Here is a 21,327-nt window from a genome sequence, read left to right as displayed (position 1 = left end):
TGTGCTCCTTTAAGTAAAAAAAAAATAAAAAAAAAATTAATTGGCTAAAAATTATTTCCCCATTCTGCCTAACAGTACAATGCATATTGTTAAAAAGCAGTATTCTTAATCAAGTATTCTTCAGTTATATCTTGGAGCTTCTTTTTGTCTGCTCAAGCATAGTTGCTTTGTTAAGAAGAAAGCAACCCCAGATGATGCTTGTATGTTTTAAATCATGGTAGCTTGCTGAGAGCCTGCTTCTCAGCTGCCAGTACTCATCAGCCTTACCAAGTGTTTTGCTGCTTTTGTTATGTTCTACCTCTTTTCTCTGCAAAAGCTCATTCTCAAACAATGCAGAAGCCATGGTGTTGGCGAGCTTCATTCTACTTGCAGTCCTCCAGATACAGTACAAGAGGTTACTGTAGTATAAAGCATAGCTGATTTTACTTCCACAATAATACAGTTTCTTTTATAACTTCCCAGGGTCTTTAACTTGATGTAATTAGCTCTGGCAAGACAGAACTAGCAGGACTTAAAAAGTTCTGCTTTTACCTGCAGTGTTTTCCCTGGTCTGTTGAAATAAAATACTGAATTATTGATGAGCACTCTTTGCTTTTCTGTTTATTAGAAAAAGCAGTGCCACTTCGGAATATGATAGGTGAATAAATGTGTGATTTTTCTTTAAGGGCTTCTTTATAGATTTCTTTTTTAGCCTGTTCATTATTTATATGGCAGTCTTTTTCTCAGATTGAAAAACTTACTACTTTTAATTTGAGAAAAATTAGTGTATAAAATGAAAGGTGATTAATGTGTAGCTCAGCATTGGTGATTTTGGAGATACTGTTTCAGTGGAATTATCTTTCAAATATCTGGTTGAATGGCACCTATAATATTTCTCAGATTACCAAATGCTTAGGTGGCTTGGAGATACGAAAGTTAAAGGTCTGTCTTCAGCCACTGAGGTGTATCACAGGGTTACAGCCACGTGAGCAGTGTCACATATGGTATTCCTTATTGCCAGAGCCCAGATGATCAGGTGCCAGTTCACAGCTGGCTGGATAAAAGCCACCTATACAATATATCTAGAATGAGATTCAGTACACCCTTTCACCCAGATATCTTAGGTATACTGCTACTGTACCTGTAGAGCAAGATACCAGGTATTTTACTTATTTGTGACTGAATGTTACTGTTTAGGTTGGACAGAACAGCTGCCAGACACTCCAGTTGAGGAGTCCACCCCAGCTTCAGAAAGTACTGAGAAAATAAAAAAGCGTTACAGAAAAAAGAAAAATAAACTTGAAGAAACCTTTCCTGTCTACTTGCAGGTAAAGCTATTGGTATACTCCTTGTTTAGATCTGTTTAGAAACCTGATCTTTACATGTGGATTCGTACTTCACTTAACCCGTTAAATATTTTCTTTCTATTCCCAATTTATCATTCAAATTAAATGGGTTTTCTGTAAAGAATGTTTATAAGTTTGTACAGAAAGCTGTATATTATATTAGATCTCCAGTCCTCTGTTGTTATTTCTCAGTGTACAGATCTTTACTTGTTCTGAGAGAGGAGGCGGGAGGGGGGAGAAGCCTGTCTTTTCTCTCTGAGCTGACATGCGACGTTTCACCATTCAGCTCTGTAGGATGTCCTAGCCTGATCATGTTACTTTGTCAAGATACTGATTTTTCCTTTCTGAGGATTATAGAACATGATTTGATAGGGGAAACTTGTCTTCCTACCTGTGGGTTTACGTGCCCTGTATCTCCCTGCCACAACAATCTCTACTCTTTCTCCCACTTTATCTCAGTGGTGTCCCTAGCAAGTAAGAGGTAGCAGTTATAGATAATAACCAGGATATTAATGGTGAATGAGCAACTTTCAACCAGTTGATAAACTAACTGGCTTATATATGTCTCACACAGAGAATATTATTTGTCTTGCTCTTCTCCTCAGCCACTTTTTAAATGAAAACTTCATTATCTTGGAGATGTTCACCAGATGTCATGACAAAGACTATATTGGGATTGAAAGCAAAGAACTGACAGGTGGAACAATCTCTGTCTAAAAATAATTTGTATTTCGTATGTGGGGAAATGAGTTGGAAAGAAAATTCTTAAGCACCATTTCCTTTGGATTAATAAGGATAAGGGGTGTTTTTCTTAATGCATGTTTTACTCCTGTACAATCCAGAGTATTTCTTAGATTATTCTTTTGCTGAGGTTGGAATAACTGGTGCTGGGGAGAAAAAAAAAAGGCAATCTTCAGCTTTATTTTAGCAGCTATATCCTAAATAAAAAATTTAAAGACTACATAAAACCAGAAGTAGTTCTTATATAAGGAATAAAAAATTAGCTTTCAAATTTGATAGATTGTTGTCACCATACTAAGTAGTCAGGCTGATGTGAGTGATAACTGTTACATAATATTTTAAAAGACAGTAATGTAACTTAAACGTCTTCAGGTGGATTGTTACTGCAGTTTGATGTTAGGATGATTTTGTGCTAACTAAACTGCAGTGTATGTTCATTCTAGAATTTGGACTATAATGCACTTGTATGTTTTTCATAAACTTCTTGTGAGGCCTTGATCAAGTTGCCTAGCAGTGTTCCCCTTCTTCAGCTGTCCTTTCTGTGCAAGGGGAAATGCTGAAAATCTTGAAAAGCTTGGGATGTATAAAAGCACTGCATTGTTACACTCTGTTCGATATGTATGCAAGGTAACTGTAGTTTTTTTATATGATTTGAGGTGTGAATTTAATAATAAAATATTAATAGTGTAGCTACCTCAGGTAAGTTATAGCCACCATATCCATGCCTCATAGCCTGGAAGAGATATTGCCATGTTGGCAGGCATGTGAGACTGAGTGTGATTTTATATTTCTAGTAATCACTGGCTTTTAATTTCAACTTTGTCATTTACCCAATAGATACAGTGTTCTTCCTACATTGAATCGTTTTGTCTTCTTTGCAGGAAGCTTTCTTTGGGAAAGACCTACTAGATACCAGTAGACAAAACAAGATGAGCCTAGATCATTTACCTGAAGAATCGCTTCAACTCTCATGTAAAACAAACCTGACCACCAATTTCCTGGATCCTTCATCTGATCCCCTTCTTAGCTCAACCTCCACTCCAGCTCAGGCAAAACTGGGACCTCAAGGTATAAAAAGCTAAAGTTAGTGATAATTCAGTAGTCTCATTTTCTTGTAGCCCCATGGGCTTTTCCACTCTTTCCTACTTTACATCAGATGAACATTGTGAGAATTTTTCAATTCTGTGTATTAGCTGTCCTTGTGAGGTTATGTTGATAATTAGCGATGTTCAGCTTGAGGGCTCCAGCTGTTTCAAAAAGAGCAGCGGATAGCACAGTTGCCACTTAATGCACATTTGAAACTCCTTGACTGTAATGTCCATGTCTATAAAATTCATGAAAATTAATTCTGTGTAAGAATAAGCATACAGATCCATTATAGAAGAAGACAAAAGTACTCTAATTAAAAGATATTTTTAGTAGTCTGTTGAGTATTAGCTGAATGACAATCATCCAACTTGTATTTTCTTTAACGTTTTAGATTATTTTAGGTTGCCAGTCTCCTCAGAGTTTTTGGTTCACCATTTTCTTTCTGGACTTTACCCCTTCTAGGTGAAGTTTATAGCCACTGGGCGATCTTCTGCTCTTGCAAAACCTCACTGGAGTTACTGCTGAGACTTTTGCAAATAGCTAGAGGGTTGTAAAGTGCTGCTGAAAAGGCAGCTTCACACAAAGGAGCAATTAAAAGCAAAAACCTTGCTGTCCCCTCCAGATTATTCTTTTCTCCATGTCTTACAGTATATGCTGTCAGATAGAGGTATTTTACCATTCTGTGTCTTTTAAAAACTGTTACTATTTCTTGTGTGTATTAGTTAATTTGCAGCTTGTGTTTCAGCTCATCCTCACAAGGTTTTCCATCTAAAAATGTTTGCACATTTTGATAAAGTTCCCATGTCTGGAGTCATTTGAAGGAAGGTCAGTTATTTGTGATTGTTTCTCAGTGAAAATGTGCTAAATTAAAAGGCTACATTATAATTGAACATTGATTGTTACACAGTTGAAATATTGAGTAATAGGGAGTGCAGAAGTTAACTTTCCCTAAAGGGAAAACTGCTGCGAGTGGAGTGTTTTCAGGGTCTTTATTTCATTGGTTCCAATACTACAAGAAGATACACTCTCACAGACCTTTTTCTACCCCAGCATTCTTTTGAAGCCAGAGAAATACAGATTCAGAAATCTTCAATGGCCTATTCAACTGCAAGATTAAAGTCATTAATGTTCCTGTATTATGGTAGTATAAGGTTTTAGAAATTCATGAACTTGAAGTTAATCTAATGTTCTGCATTTCCAAAATTTGAAAGGATTTTTTTTTTTAGAAACCTATTCTTTATAAATAAGGAAAGTTACAAAACTGGCATTTCCTCTTCTTTTTATTCAGAAATAAATCATAACAAGTTTACAATAAATAAATCACAAGCAAGAGTTTTAGTGGATAACCTACTGTCTTTCCCATTTTATATATGAGAAACTCAAAGGACAGTGCTTTCTGGTTGTAGGAGTGTTCTCAACAATTGTCTCTCAACTGCTCAGTTTTCTCAGCCAAAATTGTGTCCAGACGGAGCTGTTTGTTGTAGTTGGAGCACCAGTGGGTGAAGTCATCTGCCAGTATTGATCATTTCCAGTGCAATTTTTCTTAACTCTTTCACTGTGAGTTTGTGAGAGATAGTAATTTCCACAGTAGCATCCACACATGTGTGAGAGACAGATTCATTATGAGTGGTGGAGACCCTGGTAGACGCTGAACTAGCAACAGTCACATCTCCCCTTCTGAATGGTATTGCAGAGGAGCTGGAGGTGGGAACAATGTCCCAGAGCACCTGTGATTTTGTCGTCATTTTGGTACAGATCTGGCTTTGGAGCAGGAACAGCCTAAATTGCTTTATTCTCTGCACTGGGGGGCTGTAGGGCTGTGTTGTTACTAACCTTGCTGTTCTCCTACAGTGCCATCTTTAACAAGGAGTGTTGACTCTATGACAGTCCTTGCTTAATGGGATAGGTCTTTTCCACAAGGAAAATGTTCTCTTGGAAGCGTCACTTGTTTGATCCCAGGATTAAGGGTTAGATATACTTGTTCATCTTCCAAAGAGCTCTGAAGCAGCTAAAAAAAATTACCCTTTTGCTTTTCAGCATGTGCATAGGACTGCTAGGGAGTTGAACAGTGGCGTGTTCAATCTGCTCATGAACTGGCAGTGTGTTTCAGTGACGTGTTCTGAGACTGTTCTTAAAGCTTGGTTAAGGGTACCTGAAACTTTTGCTAGACAAGATTGCAGTGTTGATAGTGATAGCCAGAAGTGGGTTTTTGGAGTCATTTGTTTATAATTAATTTCTAGCAACTGTGACTTAAGTGAGCTTTAGGCTTCCAGTCCTGATTTCTGTATGGCAAGGATGTTGCAGTTTCTGTTTTCAGTTACAAGACACACCTTTCCTGTAGTTTTATGAGTGGTACACTTCACAGTGTATTCTGCATGGGACCAACCCTTACAATCATTTCCAGGAGGGTACTAGAGCAAAGTGTGAAGAAGGCTTGCTCACAGAGCACCAAATCTCCAGGGTTTCCCTGGCTGTTGATATGTTACTTGAAGGTGGTGTCTAGGATCTGTTGCATCCTGGCAAATTTGAGAACTGTCTGCATCTCTCTTGTGTTTCTTGACCTGGATGTCTCTCATGAAAAAGAGGCCACTTAGTGAGGTGGGCTCTGTCAGGGCTCTGTCAATATGACCTTTCCTTTTATTTGAAATAGCTTAGATTAAGTGTATTTTTTCAAGGGATGCTGAAAAAGTAATCTGTTCAGGTAGGGTCTCCAGGAAACGCTGAAGAGATTCTTCATTGACAAAAGGAGTTCTCTGAGTCTCTGCAACTGATTCAAATGCTGCTGGGATAATTTATAACTAGATCTGTTACTGTATTATTAAACATCTTTGAGTGGCTGCAGCCTTGGAAGAGGCATTTTTACTCTTTTAGAACTTCATAAATAAATAAATAACAGTAAATGTATTGGAGGGATCCAGATCACAAGATAACAGTGAAACTGTGCTGTCTTAAAGATCCAGCATTATATGCACGTTATTTTCCTTTTTGCTTTGTCTTAGTTTGCATCTCCATTCTGAGTCAAATTAATGAGCAGTATTGAGCTATTTGTTTGGCAGCAGATGTCAACCAGCTATTGATTCTGATCTGAAGCAGCTGCCTAAAGTGATTTAGTTGTTTCCAAGATAATATTTAGCTCATGGAATTAAACCATGGAAAAAATAGAAGAAAAATGTGAAAATAATGTTTTAGAATACATGTTTTACAGCCCTCTGCTGTCATCAACAGTCAGCCTTTTTATAGACTTAACAAGCTCCATTTTGAAAGCAGGAAGCTTTTTCCAACCTATTAATCTCATTGGAAGTCCATTACAGCATCTGATTGCCTTAATGGTTAGAAGCCCTCTAATTTGAAGCCTGAATTTATTCATGGCCAGTTTGTAGCTACGGGTGGTAAAGCCTTCAGTTGTATCTTTCCACCTGAGTTCTTTCTAACTACTTCTGCAATATATTTATATTCAAATTTGAAGTTGAATTTTTAGGGACTCTTCCCAAGCATATTACTAAGGGCTGTGGAGAAAAACACTGTAATATAAAATACTACAGAAGAATTAAAGGCTACTAATACAGTCTCGATGCTTCCTTCACAAAGGCTTTTTTATAAGTCATACTTAACTGCCTTCAGATAGGAATTCAGGAAATCTGCGAAATGGCTGGAGTCAAGCCTTTTCCTGTCAGCCAGCTGAAGTCATTGACATCACCTTAGACCAATATTTAGACATCACCTTAGACCAATAATTAGACCAAATTGCTACAACAACAACTAGGTTTTGTTTAAAACCTTACATTTCATACGACTTTTTAATCAGGTACACAAAACAGTTACACCCTCAAACAGATGTGGTTTTGAGGCACTCTTTAATATGTCTAGTGGAAACATAAAAAATAATTTAATTAGGATGAAACCATCTTGTCTGCATTATGAAGGAGAAAAATAAGCAAAATAGTAAGATGAAGAAAAAGTATGTTCTTGTTGATTTTCAGTAATGGTAGAAGGGAAGATGGTTGACTCTGAAAGAGCAGAAGGAACTTCTAATTCATTGTAGAATTTAGCAATTCAGGAATGTAGCCTCATGATACAAGTAAGTCCTTGGCACCAGGCCTCTGAATTAAGCTAGAAATGCTTTCCTGGGGCACTTGGGTTGTAACAGTGGGAAAGATACATATACATGTGTGAAATTTGTTTGTTCTTTGACTTTCTGGTCTGTCTTCAACCTGCCCATGTTTGTTTTCCACATTGTATATGTGGAATATGATTAATATTAATCCCTTTTCTCTGTTTAAATATATGCATATTTACAATCTCAGCACATTTCATTCATCTGACAGTGATTGCTCATGTGGTAACCATAGTCTGCAGTTTTTTCTGAAAAATATTTTTCTTAACTTTTATTTGCCAAACAATTTTTTTCAAGTGTTGCACATCTGTAATAGTCCTAAAAACCTAGTTAAAAAAACCACATGGGCCATATGGCCATTTCTCTCTAATGAATTGGATGTCAAGAAGATAATCATATCCAGAATTTATTATTTAATATTAGACAATTTATTGCTAGGACCGGAGCAGTTTTTCCTAGACAGCAGCCAAACATGATATTTCTACCTCGGCTGTTCTCATTTCTTTGGGATTTCTTCTGATCTTAAAAATAGCATCTCCAATTTCCATTTACTTAATACTGCTTCTTACTCTTAGATTTTTCTTCCCTATTAGGGTGTAGTAACTGATTACTCTGAAGTCTTAAGAAAAGTAGTGGTGGTAAGAGAAGTAACTGATCACTTTCTTACCTTTTTTCTTGTTTAAATACGACCTGTTTGTTGGTTTTTACATTCACAGGCCTTTTTTTGTCTTAGAGGTTGCAAGTTCTGACTAGGTCTCAGGCTGGGTTTTTTTTTCCCTAAAACCATCCAGTTTTTCTTCCACATGACTAATTATATTAACCACTTTCACTGTATTAAAAAAATACTCAGCAGTGTAAGCATGTGAAAATGGCTACAGCAGTGACTGGGAGGAGGTGCTAGTCAGCATAGTCTCTTACTTGTGGCTTGCAGTACAAATTGCACAAGTTATACATGCTATAGAAGACCGTTATAGCCTGGTAAATCTGTGTTTGAGTTTATAGCTCAAGCTATAGTACATCACCGGAGTCATGTATAAATGCCACGACTGGCTGATTTTATTTATTGCCTCTTACACAGGTAGCACCGATGATCCTTTAGCTGATCTTTCTGAGGTCTTAAATACTGATGATGATATTCTTGGAATACTTTCTGATGATTTGGTAAAGTCTGGAGATCATTCAGGTATGTATGTTTGTAAGGTCTCCCTGGTATTTGTGTGCTTTTTTTCCTTCTTCATTATAGATGTGTTTGTTGTATCTATAGGTTATGTTGTAGGTAATTTCAGATACAGTTTTCATATCTTAAGAATACCTTGGTTTGAGATGATTTTGTTGCCTTCTACCAGTAAAAAAAATCCCCAACCTTTCAACATTTTATTTTACTTGGCTCTTTGCTTTGCTTCTTGAGAGAGAATAAAATGTAGCTGCCGTTGTCTATCATACCTGCGTAGCTTTTTTCAGCATGCAGCTTTTCTTTACTTTTTTTTTGTTTTGTTTTCATGTTATAATCATCCATTTTATCTGGTTTGGGTCCTGTAGGTCTTGATTTATGCACTTTCCAGGTTGAGAACTCACCCTCCCCATTTGGTAAGAAACTAAACAATGGATGATCCATGGCTAGAAGTAGTTATCTTTCTTAGTGGTTTTAGCTGAAAGAACTGCATGTGTAGAAACTAGTATTCCTTTACTGTGTCACTAATTCATGCTTTCATTTTCCACTCTTTTTGTGGTGTATGTCTAACACAACCTATAAACTCTGCACTTTGCATTGAAGAGTACTGTATAAGGTTTTGTTACCACTTTTAAAAACTTTTCCTGAGTTTTTGTGTTTCATGATACAAAACCATGCATTTTCTTGCTGCCACTGTACTATTACCTCTAGTAGTAGTGTGTAGTTTTTATCATAGTGGTATCTTTCATAAATAAAAAGCATTTTAACAATGTGAATATACTAAAGCATGATTAAAGCAGTAAGCATCAATCTTTTTATTTCCACTGGATGACGATTCATCACTTTATGTAAAGCACAGGTTGACAATAAGTGGAACAGCATGTTTCATTATCTTAAATTTGTTTTTATTTGGTATCTAACACAGAAATATATTTTATATACTGAAGTGTTTAGTTTGGTTGTTGTTTTTTTTTTTTGTTGTTTTTTTTTTTTTCCAAAGGCCTTTCTTGTTTGATTGATTTATTGGCTTATAAATGATGTTGGGAAGTCTGTGTAGTAAGTTATAGTACCAACAAATCACTTTGATGTAACATACAATATTCTGTAGGTTTTTTTTTTAAACAGGAACTGCTATAACTTGTTTTATATTGACTACACTTCAGCAGCACTGCAGTAGATATTTAATCATATAATCATCATAGAATTGTTTGGCTTGGAAGTGACCTGAAAGCTCATCCAGTTCCAACCCCCTGCCACGGGCAGAGCCACCTTGCACTAGACCAGTTTGCTCCAAGCCTCATCCAGCCTTGCCTTCAACACTGACAGGGATGGGGCAGCCACAGCTTCTCTGAGCAACCTATCCCAGTATCTTAGCACCCTCATAGTGAAGAACATCTTCCTTATATGTAATCTTAATCTACCCTCTTCCAGTTTAAAGCCATTCCTCCATGTCGTTTCCCTACCTGCCCTTGGGAAATGTGCTTTTCAAATTTCTTGTAGGCACTAGAAATGCTTTAGGCACTGGAAGCTTCTGTGAGGTCTCACTGGAGCCTTCTCTTCTCCAGGCTGAACAAGCCCAGCTCCCTTAGCCTGTCCTCATATGTAATACTAGTATAATTTATGTAATTTTATAATGTGAAATGTAATATTAAGGTAATTAATGTAATATTATAAGAAAAATTGAATGAACCGTATCTGCCTGAGGATGAACCATATTCAGCACTGGTGTGATTGTTTTAAATTGTGGAAAATAGCTATATTGGAACGATGTACTTAAAACTATTGAACATGCTGTACCTAAACTCAGTAGTCTTATTTCCCATTCTTCCAGTCGTATTCTGTTCAATTAATATTCCTTAAACAGTAGCATAAGATGGAGTTAAATCGAAGTTGATTTTGTTTGATTTTTCTTATGAATGTTGTATTTTGTCTTACCTTTCAAATCTTAGAAAGTGTCGGTTTAGTTGATAGCTCAGCTCTTAAGAAGAAAGAAAAGTTTTATGCTCTTTGTTCTATGCCAATAAATTTTACTATTTATGACTGAGCATTCCTTCCTCCTCCAGCTGGGTTGGATATCGGTCCCATCTCTGATGATCCTTCTACTCTGCCTCAGCCAAATGTCAACCAGAGTTCACGGCCATTGAGTGAAGAACAGCTGGATGGAATCCTCAGTCCAGAACTAGACAAAATGGTCACAGATGGTAATTTTTTTTGTCCTTGATCTTGGTCTTCTAGAAAATGTTAGTAAAAATCCTCCCTTTTTTTTCTCAAATTACTTACCTGTGTATTGTAACGTACCAATTTAGACTTGGTTGCAAAATTAATTTTCTTGCACTTTTTGATGATTCCTCATTCTGTGTTGTGTTTATTTTGTCTAGGCGCTATTCTTGGCAAACTGTACAAAATCCCAGGTAGGTGTTCTAATCTTAGTTGACTTTCGTAGAATACAGTTTGTAAACAGTGCCAGCCAGCTCATGCACAATGTTTTTGCAGAGCTAGGAGGAAAGGATGTTGAAGATTTGTTCACAGCTGTATTAAGTCCAGCAACCACGCAGCCAGCTCCTTTGCCACAGCCTCCACCTCCACCACAGCTTATGCCTTTGCACAGTCAAGGTATGTTCCTTTATTACTTTCAGAAAAGTAGCCTGGTCAGGATAGTTGTGTTTCTTTTAAATATTGATGTGAAAGTAGGATGTGCCTTACTTTCTGTGATTTTAAACTGGTGGAATGCCATTGTTAATTTATGACATATGATTCTAAAACTGTTCTGAAGGGGGTATGTGATTAAAATACACATAAATATTGCTAATAAAAAAGGACTTTTATTTTAGATTTTCCTGACATATTAGAGCTTTTATTTTAACTGACACACTAATAGTTTTGAAATTTGGCTGTGATAAGGCATGTATCCTCTCTTCTGACTTTACTCTTTAATTACTTGTGAGTACCTTCTCAAGAGCAAGGCAAGAATATGTGTAACAATGAGTTACTGAGTTAATTTCCATTAAGAATTCAGTTTGACATATTAGCCAGTCCTACCCAAATAACATTTAGAAGGCTGAGTAATTTTGGAATGTATCAGAGAGTTTGTAATTTATTTTCTGCGTTACTACTAAAATTATCCTGAGTTAATACAGGATATTCTTGTTCTTATATTGAAAGCAAGGGGCAGGTTGATTTTATTTATTGTTGTTACCAGTGGAAATTAATTTGTTTTATTTAGCAGTATGTGTAAGCAGAAATAAATGCACTCTTTTCTCATCAGACATCATCTCTAGAGGATTTTCCCTGAGCTCATGTGCCAGTTCTGTTATACTGGTACTACAGAAAAGTAGTATGCAGATTGATTTCACCAGTGAATTAATCATAAGACAAAAAAAGATTGATTTCCTAGTTGGATGAATTTCCATAAAAAAGAAAGACTTCAAAAGTCTTAGAAAGGAGAGAGTTTAAAGCAAATAATGAGGTGATTTAAAACAAAAGATAATATAGCTATCATTGCCTATTTCCCAGTTACTTGAGTACTTGAAGATAAGTTCAGCATTTGAGCTCTGCAGGATTGTTTAACTTCTCCCTGTGGGTACTGCCACAATTACAAAGTTTTAGATTCATAATTTGGTTCAGTTACGGTGTAATGATCCACATGTTTCTGTGAGATAAATGCTTCAATAATGGGGAAGCTTGCATCAAGTTTCAGCAATTTCAGATAAACTCAATGCTCTCTTCTCATAAAAACATGTGATCGTACAGTGCAAACCCCAGGCCTGACTCTCCATGCTGTTTGCCAGGTCTTGACAGTTAATGTATACTGTCTATTTAGTAGCTATAATAAAGGACGTTCTCTTAAATTTTTAGTTACTTTCATCCAAACTATACTTGCTGCATAGTGTATGTAACCTATAGATCAGAAGGCAGTCTCCTAAAGCATGAGATAATGGTACAGTCTCATCCTACAGATGCATGCATCTACCTCCTGAGCTACTTCTACGCTTGTAAGAAAATACTGGGACAAAAGTTATGATGACACTTAGGTGACAGGGATTCAAAGGCCAGTGTTAATTATGTGTAGGAACATCTGCAAATACCATCTGCTGGAACGAATCTGCCTGTGCCACATTTGTAATATTGTAATAGGATAAATGAAATTTTCTGCTTTTGTACTGCTAGGCTGGACATTTAATTAGAAAATGCTGATGCTTATTTGACTAGATTTATCTGTTTCATTGGTTACAAATTAGGGAGTTTGTAGCTAATGAGGATTACTTTGGTGCACTGCTCAGAAGTCTCAGAAGGGGTGATGTTTAATTCAGGTGCCTAATGATAATTCTGCAAGGACTGAAACCAGCTTTCTCCATGCTTGCTGCTTGGATCTGCATATAACAAATATGACAGACATCAGCCTTTAAGAATATACTTTAATATTAAGTGCAGTTTCATAGCACAGGCTACTGCAAAAGTTTTGGGAATCAATTAAAAAACCCCACATTTTCCAGGCAAGAAAAAAAGGGATGTGCTAACAGTAGCAAAGAATCCCTTAAACTTACAGGGAAGCAGTGTAAACTGATACTTAAAATCTTTTCCAAAATATAAGGTCAGTACAATTTTTAAGCACTTATTTTTTTCATTAGATGAGACTGAAAACTTCCACCTCTGCCTTAAAAACAGTCACCCTTTAAAACAGTAATTTAAACTTCTTCTTTCCAGGAGAGAATGCGTTTCCAAGAGTGCCTCTTATGAATGGTCTGATTGGCCCTAACCCTCATCTCCCTCATGCAGCTTTGGCTGCTGGAGGTGGACTGGGTACTTTCTCTCCCATTACACAGCAACCATATACTGATACCAGGTAGGTGAAGATGGGGAAAAAAAAACCCAAACATCTCGTTTAGCTTTTGTCACTTGTGGGGTGGTGATGTTATTAATACTGTGATAGTATTTGTCTACTTATGTCTGGACAGCCGCTATGTAAACTTCTGTATTGCAGCCTGTTCATTACTGAAATAACAAACAGAATAAGTACTTCGCTAATTGGCTGGTCGGATGGTTGGCTTTATGTTGACAGCAACCTATATATAAAAACAAACCCTTTTTTGATTTGTCAGGGATAAGAATCCAGCGTTCAATCCAATGGTAAGTGATCCAAACAGCTCATGGGCACCATCTGCTCCACCTTTGGAAGGTGAAGGCGATACAATGTCCAATGCTCAAAGAAGCACCCTGAAGTGGGAAAAAGAAGAAGCTTTGGGTGAAATGGCAACAGTAGCACCTGTTCTCTATACAAATATCAACTTCCCTAACCTGAAGGAAGAATTCCCAGGTGAGTGATTTTACTGAATAAAGTTAAATATTTTGTAGCAATATATGCATCTTCATTTGAAAGAATGTAAAATAGACTTTTCAAAGCCTTGTGGATTAACACATTTTTTGATTGCAGACTGGACTACAAGAGTGAAGCAGATTGCTAAACTGTGGAGGAAAGCAAGCTCACAGGAGAGGGCTCCATATGTGGTAAGAACAATTACACCTGCATTCACATACATCCAGCAAACGTATAGTTCATTTATAAGGTTTTCATTTGTGGGTTTGTTGGTTTTGTTTTGTTTAATAAATTAAGTTTTAGGGTTAGTGAAAGTTCACTTACTCCAAGAATACCTCTGTAATTTAACTTCTAACTTAATACTTATGCCTGTGTTCTTTGCTTTTTAGTCCTGGAATAAACTATGTTAGCATTGTGCAATCTAAAGACATGAACTGAGACAGTAACATTTGTGGTTCCCATTGCCTCTTTCCTACATTTCATCCATGCCTCAAATCTTATTTGCTCTTTCATTTTCGGCACAGGATCTTGCTAATTTCTTCAGAAGGATAATAACAAATCATTATGTGGCTTTCTTCTCTTTAATCATTCCCTCTCACTAATCTTTTTTTCTCCATTAGAGTTGCTGAAGTCTTTCACCTGTTGAACTAACCAGTCCAGAAGCATCAGTGCTCACATACCTACTTCCCTCATTTTATTTCTACGCCTATGTTCTTGCCTTACTCTTCCCCTTCAGTACTCACTCTCTTCTGCTGCTTTGTGATGGAAACTCTTGTGATATCTTCCATGTTGTGGGGAGTGTGAACGATTCCATTTCTCGCTCCAAAACCATCCACTTTCTTCAGATCTGAGTCAAGTATTTGTAGTAGCTATTTGGAGTTGACTCCATTCTGTAGAACTTGTACCATTCAAAGGGTGAACCTTATGCTTTGTTGAAATTTCTTGTTGAAGCCTGCCCACATCCAAACCTCAGAACCTGTATTATGGCTGAGTACATTTGCTAACAATGGCTGGGAAAGTAAAAAAGACTTTTCTTAATTTCCTGTCACATCTCCATTCCTGATTCTCATCTTTGTTTCTTCACAACAGCAACTGGATGATCATTCTCACTTTGTATGTTTCTGTGGATTTCACAGGGTTATGCTTTCAGTCCCTTAGCCTCTCCCACTACTAATAGTCCCGTTAGTGTGCAAATTTGATTTCCATACATGTTGATGACTCAGAGCTTAATATTACCAACATCATCTCCTACTGTCCAAATAAAAAAAAGTCCCCTTATCTCTCTCATAACTTTCAGAGGATAAATTGTTAGCCCAGCCTCCATGTGGGAAGTGCAGTTCTTAATCTTTCTGAATCCCTTTCTACTTGAAATAATAAATCTCTGTTGTCTTCTTTTTATCACTGAGAAATTGTCATCATTCTGCTTTTATTCAGGCCTGTAACTTCAGCACTTTTGGACCTCTATGCCATCTTGTCCATGCTGTATTTAGTCGTCGTGATTCCTTCTATGTAGTATTTATAAGACACAATCCACATACATGGATGTGGATCCAGGATGTGGATCCAGGCACTTATCACTTTACAATTATGTCTATTACTGGTTTTTTTTTCTTTTTTTTTCATTGTTCTAAACATATGCAGTCATATTCCCCTTATGGATATCCAAAAAGCAGCTGCGATAATTATTTTCTTCATGTTCAGGAGGAGGGTGCCTGCAGGTGCACACACGTGCACACAGGAGTATTTACATAGCAAGAACAGTTACTTCCTCACTGAAGTGTACTCTTGCATTCCGCTGTCACTAGTGCTTCTGCCATTGTGTGCGCAAGAAGCTGCTGTGGTACCTCTCCTGAGGGACTTCCACTCTGTGGGAATGAGTAAAGGCCACCTTAGAAATTAAATTCAGAAGTGTGTTAGTAAATTATAGGCTTTTTACTTACCTTGGTATGCACAATCCCCTCACAGGGGAAAATGACACTAATTTTTCTGCTGCTGTGACACTGATGCTGTCATCCATGTTTCTGTTTCATTGTTGGAGGGGAAGGATTAAAGCCTTTTCTGCTAGGCAACCCCTACTTGACAACTGCAAATAAAAATGTGAAAAAGATGATGTGAGGGTTTAATTCAGAAAAGAAATCACATCCTAGATTGCTGGTAAAACAGAGTCTTTGAAACTTCCATTAGATGCTTTAAAGTGTCAGTATGGCTATAAAATGCCTCATTGAAGAGGAATTGCTGCTCTTCTATCCAATTTTTCCTGATCCATAAGCCCATATCCTATGTTTATACTGCTAACTTAACACATACTGAGATCTATAGAGGCCATTTAGTGGAGCAGACTGTATTTTTCTTGTCATTGAAGTTCTCCACATTAGTGGCCTTTATTGATCCAAACATCATCTGCTGTGCTCATGTCTTAAGATTGCAGACCACACCAGTATGTGATTTGAAAGGTAAACTGGTGGGATTCATGCTTTCTTGCCACAACACAGTACCTGAAGCAGACACTCCTAGCGTGTAAAAAACCTCTATGCTAATAATTCCTTATTTCTTTCCGTGCATGTTAAACACAGAATTTCTATAGACTCTAATTGTTTTCAGTTTGGAATTCCTTCTAAAGTGCATGATTTAGTTTTGGAGAAGAAAATAAGGCTAACAACTCATTTCTTTCTTATCTTTTTCCAGCAAAAAGCCAGAGATAATAGAGCTGCTTTGCGCATCAATAAAGTACAGATGTCAAATGACTCCATGAAAAGGCAGCAGCAACAGGATAGCATTGATCCTAGCTCACGCATTGACTCCGACCTCTTTAAAGATCCATTAAAACAGAGGGAATCGGAACATGAGCAGGAATGGAAATTCAGACAGGTACGTTGCATTTGAGGCTGTTTTGTTATTTTTCTGCATTTTATTGCATTTTTGGAATCTGTTGTAACAAAATCAATCTTAATCTTTCTTTGTATGAGTATTAAGTTAGCCATTCTGCCTAGGAAGAAAATAGATACTATCACAAGAGAAGCTGCTTGTAAATGTTAGAAAACTTGTTTTAAAACTTTGATCTTACATATTATGGAAATAGGTTATGCTTTCACTGTATGGAGTAGGTTTTTTTCTATATACCCTGTATTAAAGTAACCTTGTCCTGTAGACTGCTACTTCAGATTGGGCTGGTTGTCTCTTAAGAGCTTATTTGCCCCACACCAGTGCTGCATCTGTCAGTAACTTTTCATCTTCAGAGTATAAGGTTAGAAAGCAGTGCTGCTCTGTAGGCAACCTGAAAAATGCTTCTTCCTAGACAATCAAGGTGCATGGCAAAGTAATTGGACTTTACAAATAGCTAGACCCTCTGCTCCCATTGCATTTGAAATTTGCAGTTTACAGTTACTTATAATTGATATTTGATGCATCCTGAAGTTTTGATTACAGATTCAGTCGCCAGAAAGATTTTGTATATCCTGGACTTAAAAATCTAATCTTTCTCCTCATAATTTTACAACAGCAAATGAGGCAAAAAAGCAAGCAGCAAGCCAAAATAGAAGCCACACAGAAGCTTGAGCAAGTGAAAAATGAGCAGCAGCAACAGCAGCAGCAACAGCAGCAGCAGCAGCAGTTTGGTTCACAACAGCTTCTGAACCAGTCTGGCTCAGACACACCTAGCAGTGGGATCCAGAGCCCCTTAACACCGCAGACTGGCAATGGAAGTATGTCTCCTGCACAACAGACATTCCATAAGGATGTTTTTACAAAGCAGCAGCTACCTGCTACACCTGCATCGGCATCCTCGGATGATGTGTTCCTAAAACCACAAGCCCCACCCCCTACTCCAACCCGAATCTCAGTACATGATTCACTGTCTCAGTCTCAGACTCCTCAGACATCATCACAGCAGATGTTTTCTCCAGGTTCCACAAACACAAGACCTCCTTCTCCAATGGATCCATATGCTAAAATGGTGGGAACACCTAGACCAGCACCAATAAACCAAAACTTTGTTAGAAGAAATACCATTGCACCATTAGATACCATTGCACCACAGTCATCCATATCTAGGCCCATTCAGGTAACTGAACCATCAGGAAGCAGGCCTTCCCCAGTCAGGGATTCATGTTCTTCATCTCCAGGTAGCAGTGATCCCTATGCAAAGCCACCAGACACACCCAGGCCTGTCATGGCATCAGAGCAGTTCTCCAAACCGATGGGTGTCCCAAGATCACCCATAGTTACGGAGCAGTCAGGGAAGGTTCCTTTAACATCTGGAAGCAGTGATCCATTTACTAAGCCTGCTCCTAGGACTGATACGTTTCAGAGGCAGAGAGTAACTCCTGCCGACCCATATGCACGGCCGCCATTGACTCCTACTCCTACTCCTCCTGTTGATGGTAGTCCTGGACCTTTCAAAACCCCTATGCGCCCACCTCAGTCCCCACAAGATCCTTATGCATCAATGCCAACTACACCAAGGCGTGTTGCTGTTGATCCATATGAAAGGCCAGCATTGACACCAAGGCCAGTGGATAACTTTTCCCATAATCAACCTAATGATCCATACAGCCAACCTCCCCTTACTCCCCATCCTGCAATAAAGGACACTTTTGCTCATCCACCGCGGATAGTGCGACAACAGAGTGATTCTTTCCCTCAGTCTGGGCCCATTTCAAGGCCAGCTTCTCAGGACCCTTACTCCCAGCCTCCAGGTACTCCTCGACCAGTTGCTGATCCTTATGCCCAACCTCCAGGAACTCCTCGGCCTACCACAGTTGATCCATATATGCAGCAGCCACCAACACCAAGACCTGCTCAGCCAGCAGATTTATTTGCTCAGTCTCCAGCAAATCAGAGACATTCTGATCCATACGCCCAACCTCCTGGAACACCAAGGCCAGTTCTTAATGATCCTTACTCTCAACAACCAGCAACTCCAAGGCCAGGGATTCCAGAGAATTTTAACAGACCTGCAATGACAAGACCAGGACTAATGCCAAATAGAGATCCTTTCCTGCCGACACCACAGAACAGGTTCCAGGGCACTTTTGTCAGGCCATCAGATCCATGTTCTCAAACTCCCAGACCTGCAGGACCTGCAATAACAGATTCATTTAGCCATGGTCCAGCTGCTGCAGCACGTGACCCATATGATCAACCACCAATGACTCCAAGACCTCAGCCAGAATCTTTTGGAACTGGCCAGCTGGCCCATGATGCTGCTGAACAGCCACGGCCTGGATCTGAGGGCACCTTCAGTGCACCTGGAAATTCTCCAATGACTTCTCAAGGACAACAATTTCCCAAAGTTTCACAAGTTTCTGGCCCAGCACCAACCACAGGAGTAACAGATACACAGAATACCATGAATATGTCTCAAGCAGATACTGAGAAGTTAAGACAGGTGGGAATAATGTTCAATACTTATGGTATTAAAATTTCATAAGTAGAAGACTTTCCCCCATTTTTGTTAATACTTGAAGTTTCTTGCCATTAAACATTACTAGATAATTTAGAATTATCTTCATTCTTGTACTATGTTAATTTGGTCCTCCTGGATAGAATCCCAGTACGGAGAATATAGAAACGTCAGTAATTGTTAAGTAGTTTGGACAAGATCCAAAAAGGAAGCAAGGGCTGTTTTTGAAGCCACTGAAGATGTAGGTAATGGGTCTGTAGTAACTCTTTTATAGTGTGAGGAAAAAAATACACCTTGAAAGGACAATTAATTCTCTCCTATAATAGTTGAGATATAGAACTGACTGTCCATGACTTGTTCACTGACCGAGAAAGGGAGTATCAGCAAAGATCTCAGACTAGCTATCTAACTTTTCAGTTGGCTAACGTGGAAGCGAATCCTTCCATTGGGCAATCTTCTTCTTGAGGCATATTCAGTGCAGCCTTTTGTCAGGAAATGTTTGGCCAACAGCTCTTGCTGAGGCACAGAATTACATTCAGTTTGTGGAAAGCTGCTCAGTCGTTTGTTTAGAATGAGCAATGGGAAGTGGATTTTGTGGAAAAATTAATAGTATTTATCATATTTTTCATTATCATATTCTGCAGCTTTGGTGTAAACCTCTTGCTGAATTTTCTTCAATGAATCTCGGGTCACCTTTCTCCCTCAGAATGCATGTGCTAAATTTCATGTGGCTAAAGGGCCTGTGTTACTGGAATAGAAAATGGAAAAGAGAGTTGCTTATATGTTAATTAGTAAAATTGGTTCTGGAGATTTATCTTGCATTACCAGCATCTTGCTGTGTTTGTTCCCTCTTCTAATTTCTGACCTGATCATGACAGTTTATGATATTCCTCTGTAATGACTGAAGAATTTATTTTCTTCAAAAGGTTTAACCTAGTGGAGCGTAACACTTCCAAATACGTGAATTGCCATGTCAAGCACAATGATTATTATATTCTTTTCAACAGCGCCAAAAGTTACGCGAAATTATTCTGCAGCAGCAACAGCAGAAAAAGAATGCGGTTCGGCAAGAAAAAGCCTTGCAGGATGCAGCAGCTCCTACCCATGCAGCTCCTCTTCAGCATTGGCAGCAAGACAACTTAAATCAGATGTTTAACCGCCCTCCTCCTCCGTATCCTGGGAATATTAGGTCCTCTGTTGTCCCTCCAGGTGGGCCAAGGTTCACTGTGTACCCAAAAGACCAACGTGGCCCGTTTCCTGCTGATGGGCAGTTCAATAGACCCCAGTTCCCAGGTGATATGAATGCCATGGGGATGAGGCCTCATGGTCTCAGGTAAGCTCTTTGATCTTTTAAACCTAGGTTATTACAGGGTAGTTTTGCATTTACAGAAATTGCTAGATAAAGGGTAGGTGGATTTTTTTGATGAAAAATCATCTGTGCTGTCTGCAGTAGCTGGTAAGCTTCCTGCAGGCAGTGTGACCAGTGAGTTTTCCTGAAACGTCTGTAACATTAGAGTGTGTGCTTTACACTAACGGTGTTCTACACTGGCTTTTATTGGGAATAGATCAGAAATAAAAATGGAGACACTGCAATACTTGTGAAAGTATTATGTGACCTGGAAGAACTTGTTGTCCATGGTTTGGGGGCAGGGCTTTTTTACATGAAAGGTGATGTCTTAGTAATGAATAAATGTAATATTCTTGTTTTCATTTATAATGAATATGTAATCAAATGTCAGCTTCTATCGGTGACATTTTTATGGTGAATGCTATGCTGGAAAATGAATACAGGTATCAGCATACATTGTCATCTCAGGAGTAATCATTTTCAGTATTTTGGATTTATTTCAGTAATTTCTAAATCCACACAACATTATTTTTTACACTGAGTTGCAGTAACACATAGTTTATTTACTAATGTAATTCTTTCTGTCAGTTTTCTATCCATTATTATTATTGGAACTGAAAACAGGTTGTTTATTAAACATAATTAAAGCAATTACTTTATTGTAGTCATAAAGCTCATTTAAATGTAAGCATAATTAGTCAAAATATTTATTTAAATATCTTAATGAATGCATTATGTAAAGCATTTTGGTGAGTAGTTACTTAGATATGCCAGATTAGGCAGTCCTGAGAGAAAATGATTATTTATCTTTCGTACTTCACTTT

The 21,327-nt window shown here is 38.0% G+C and overlaps 1 protein-coding gene across 18 annotated transcripts in view; it reads left to right on the top strand.

Annotated features, from left to right (window-relative positions):
• The window catches only part of KMT2C (lysine methyltransferase 2C), a 194,248-nt gene that overhangs the window by 144,577 nt on the left and 28,344 nt on the right, over window positions 1-21,327 (top strand). For 15 of the 18 annotated variants that reach the window (XM_061348809.1, XM_061348908.1, XM_061348828.1 and 12 more), the window contains 13 exons: window positions 1,177-1,307; window positions 2,948-3,134; window positions 8,348-8,452; window positions 8,809-8,856; window positions 10,504-10,641; window positions 10,819-10,851; window positions 10,934-11,053; window positions 13,145-13,283; window positions 13,540-13,754; window positions 13,872-13,945; window positions 16,440-16,622; window positions 17,254-19,140; window positions 20,163-20,488. In XM_061348809.1, coding sequence (XP_061204793.1) covers window positions 1,177-1,307; window positions 2,948-3,134; window positions 8,348-8,452; window positions 8,809-8,856; window positions 10,504-10,641; window positions 10,819-10,851; window positions 10,934-11,053; window positions 13,145-13,283; window positions 13,540-13,754; window positions 13,872-13,945; window positions 16,440-16,622; window positions 17,254-19,140; window positions 20,163-20,488 — 3,586 coding nt within the window. The remainder of the gene's footprint in view (window positions 1-1,176; window positions 1,308-2,947; window positions 3,135-8,347; window positions 8,453-8,808; window positions 8,857-10,503; window positions 10,642-10,818; window positions 10,852-10,933; window positions 11,054-13,144; window positions 13,284-13,539; window positions 13,755-13,871; window positions 13,946-16,439; window positions 16,623-17,253; window positions 19,141-20,162; window positions 20,489-21,327) is intronic. The other 3 variants (XM_061348880.1, XM_061348946.1, XM_061348871.1) reach the window with 2 other exon arrangements.

This window comes from Neopsephotus bourkii, unplaced genomic scaffold (assembly GCF_033783945.1).
Source record: "Neopsephotus bourkii isolate Nb327-2 ecotype Australia unplaced genomic scaffold, CSIRO-AGI_Nbou_v1 NB_53, whole genome shotgun sequence".
Taxonomy (NCBI): Eukaryota; Metazoa; Chordata; class Aves; order Psittaciformes; family Psittacidae; genus Neopsephotus; species Neopsephotus bourkii.
Note: the sequence above shows the minus strand (reverse complement) of the source record. Positions and strands in the feature narration are given on the sequence as shown.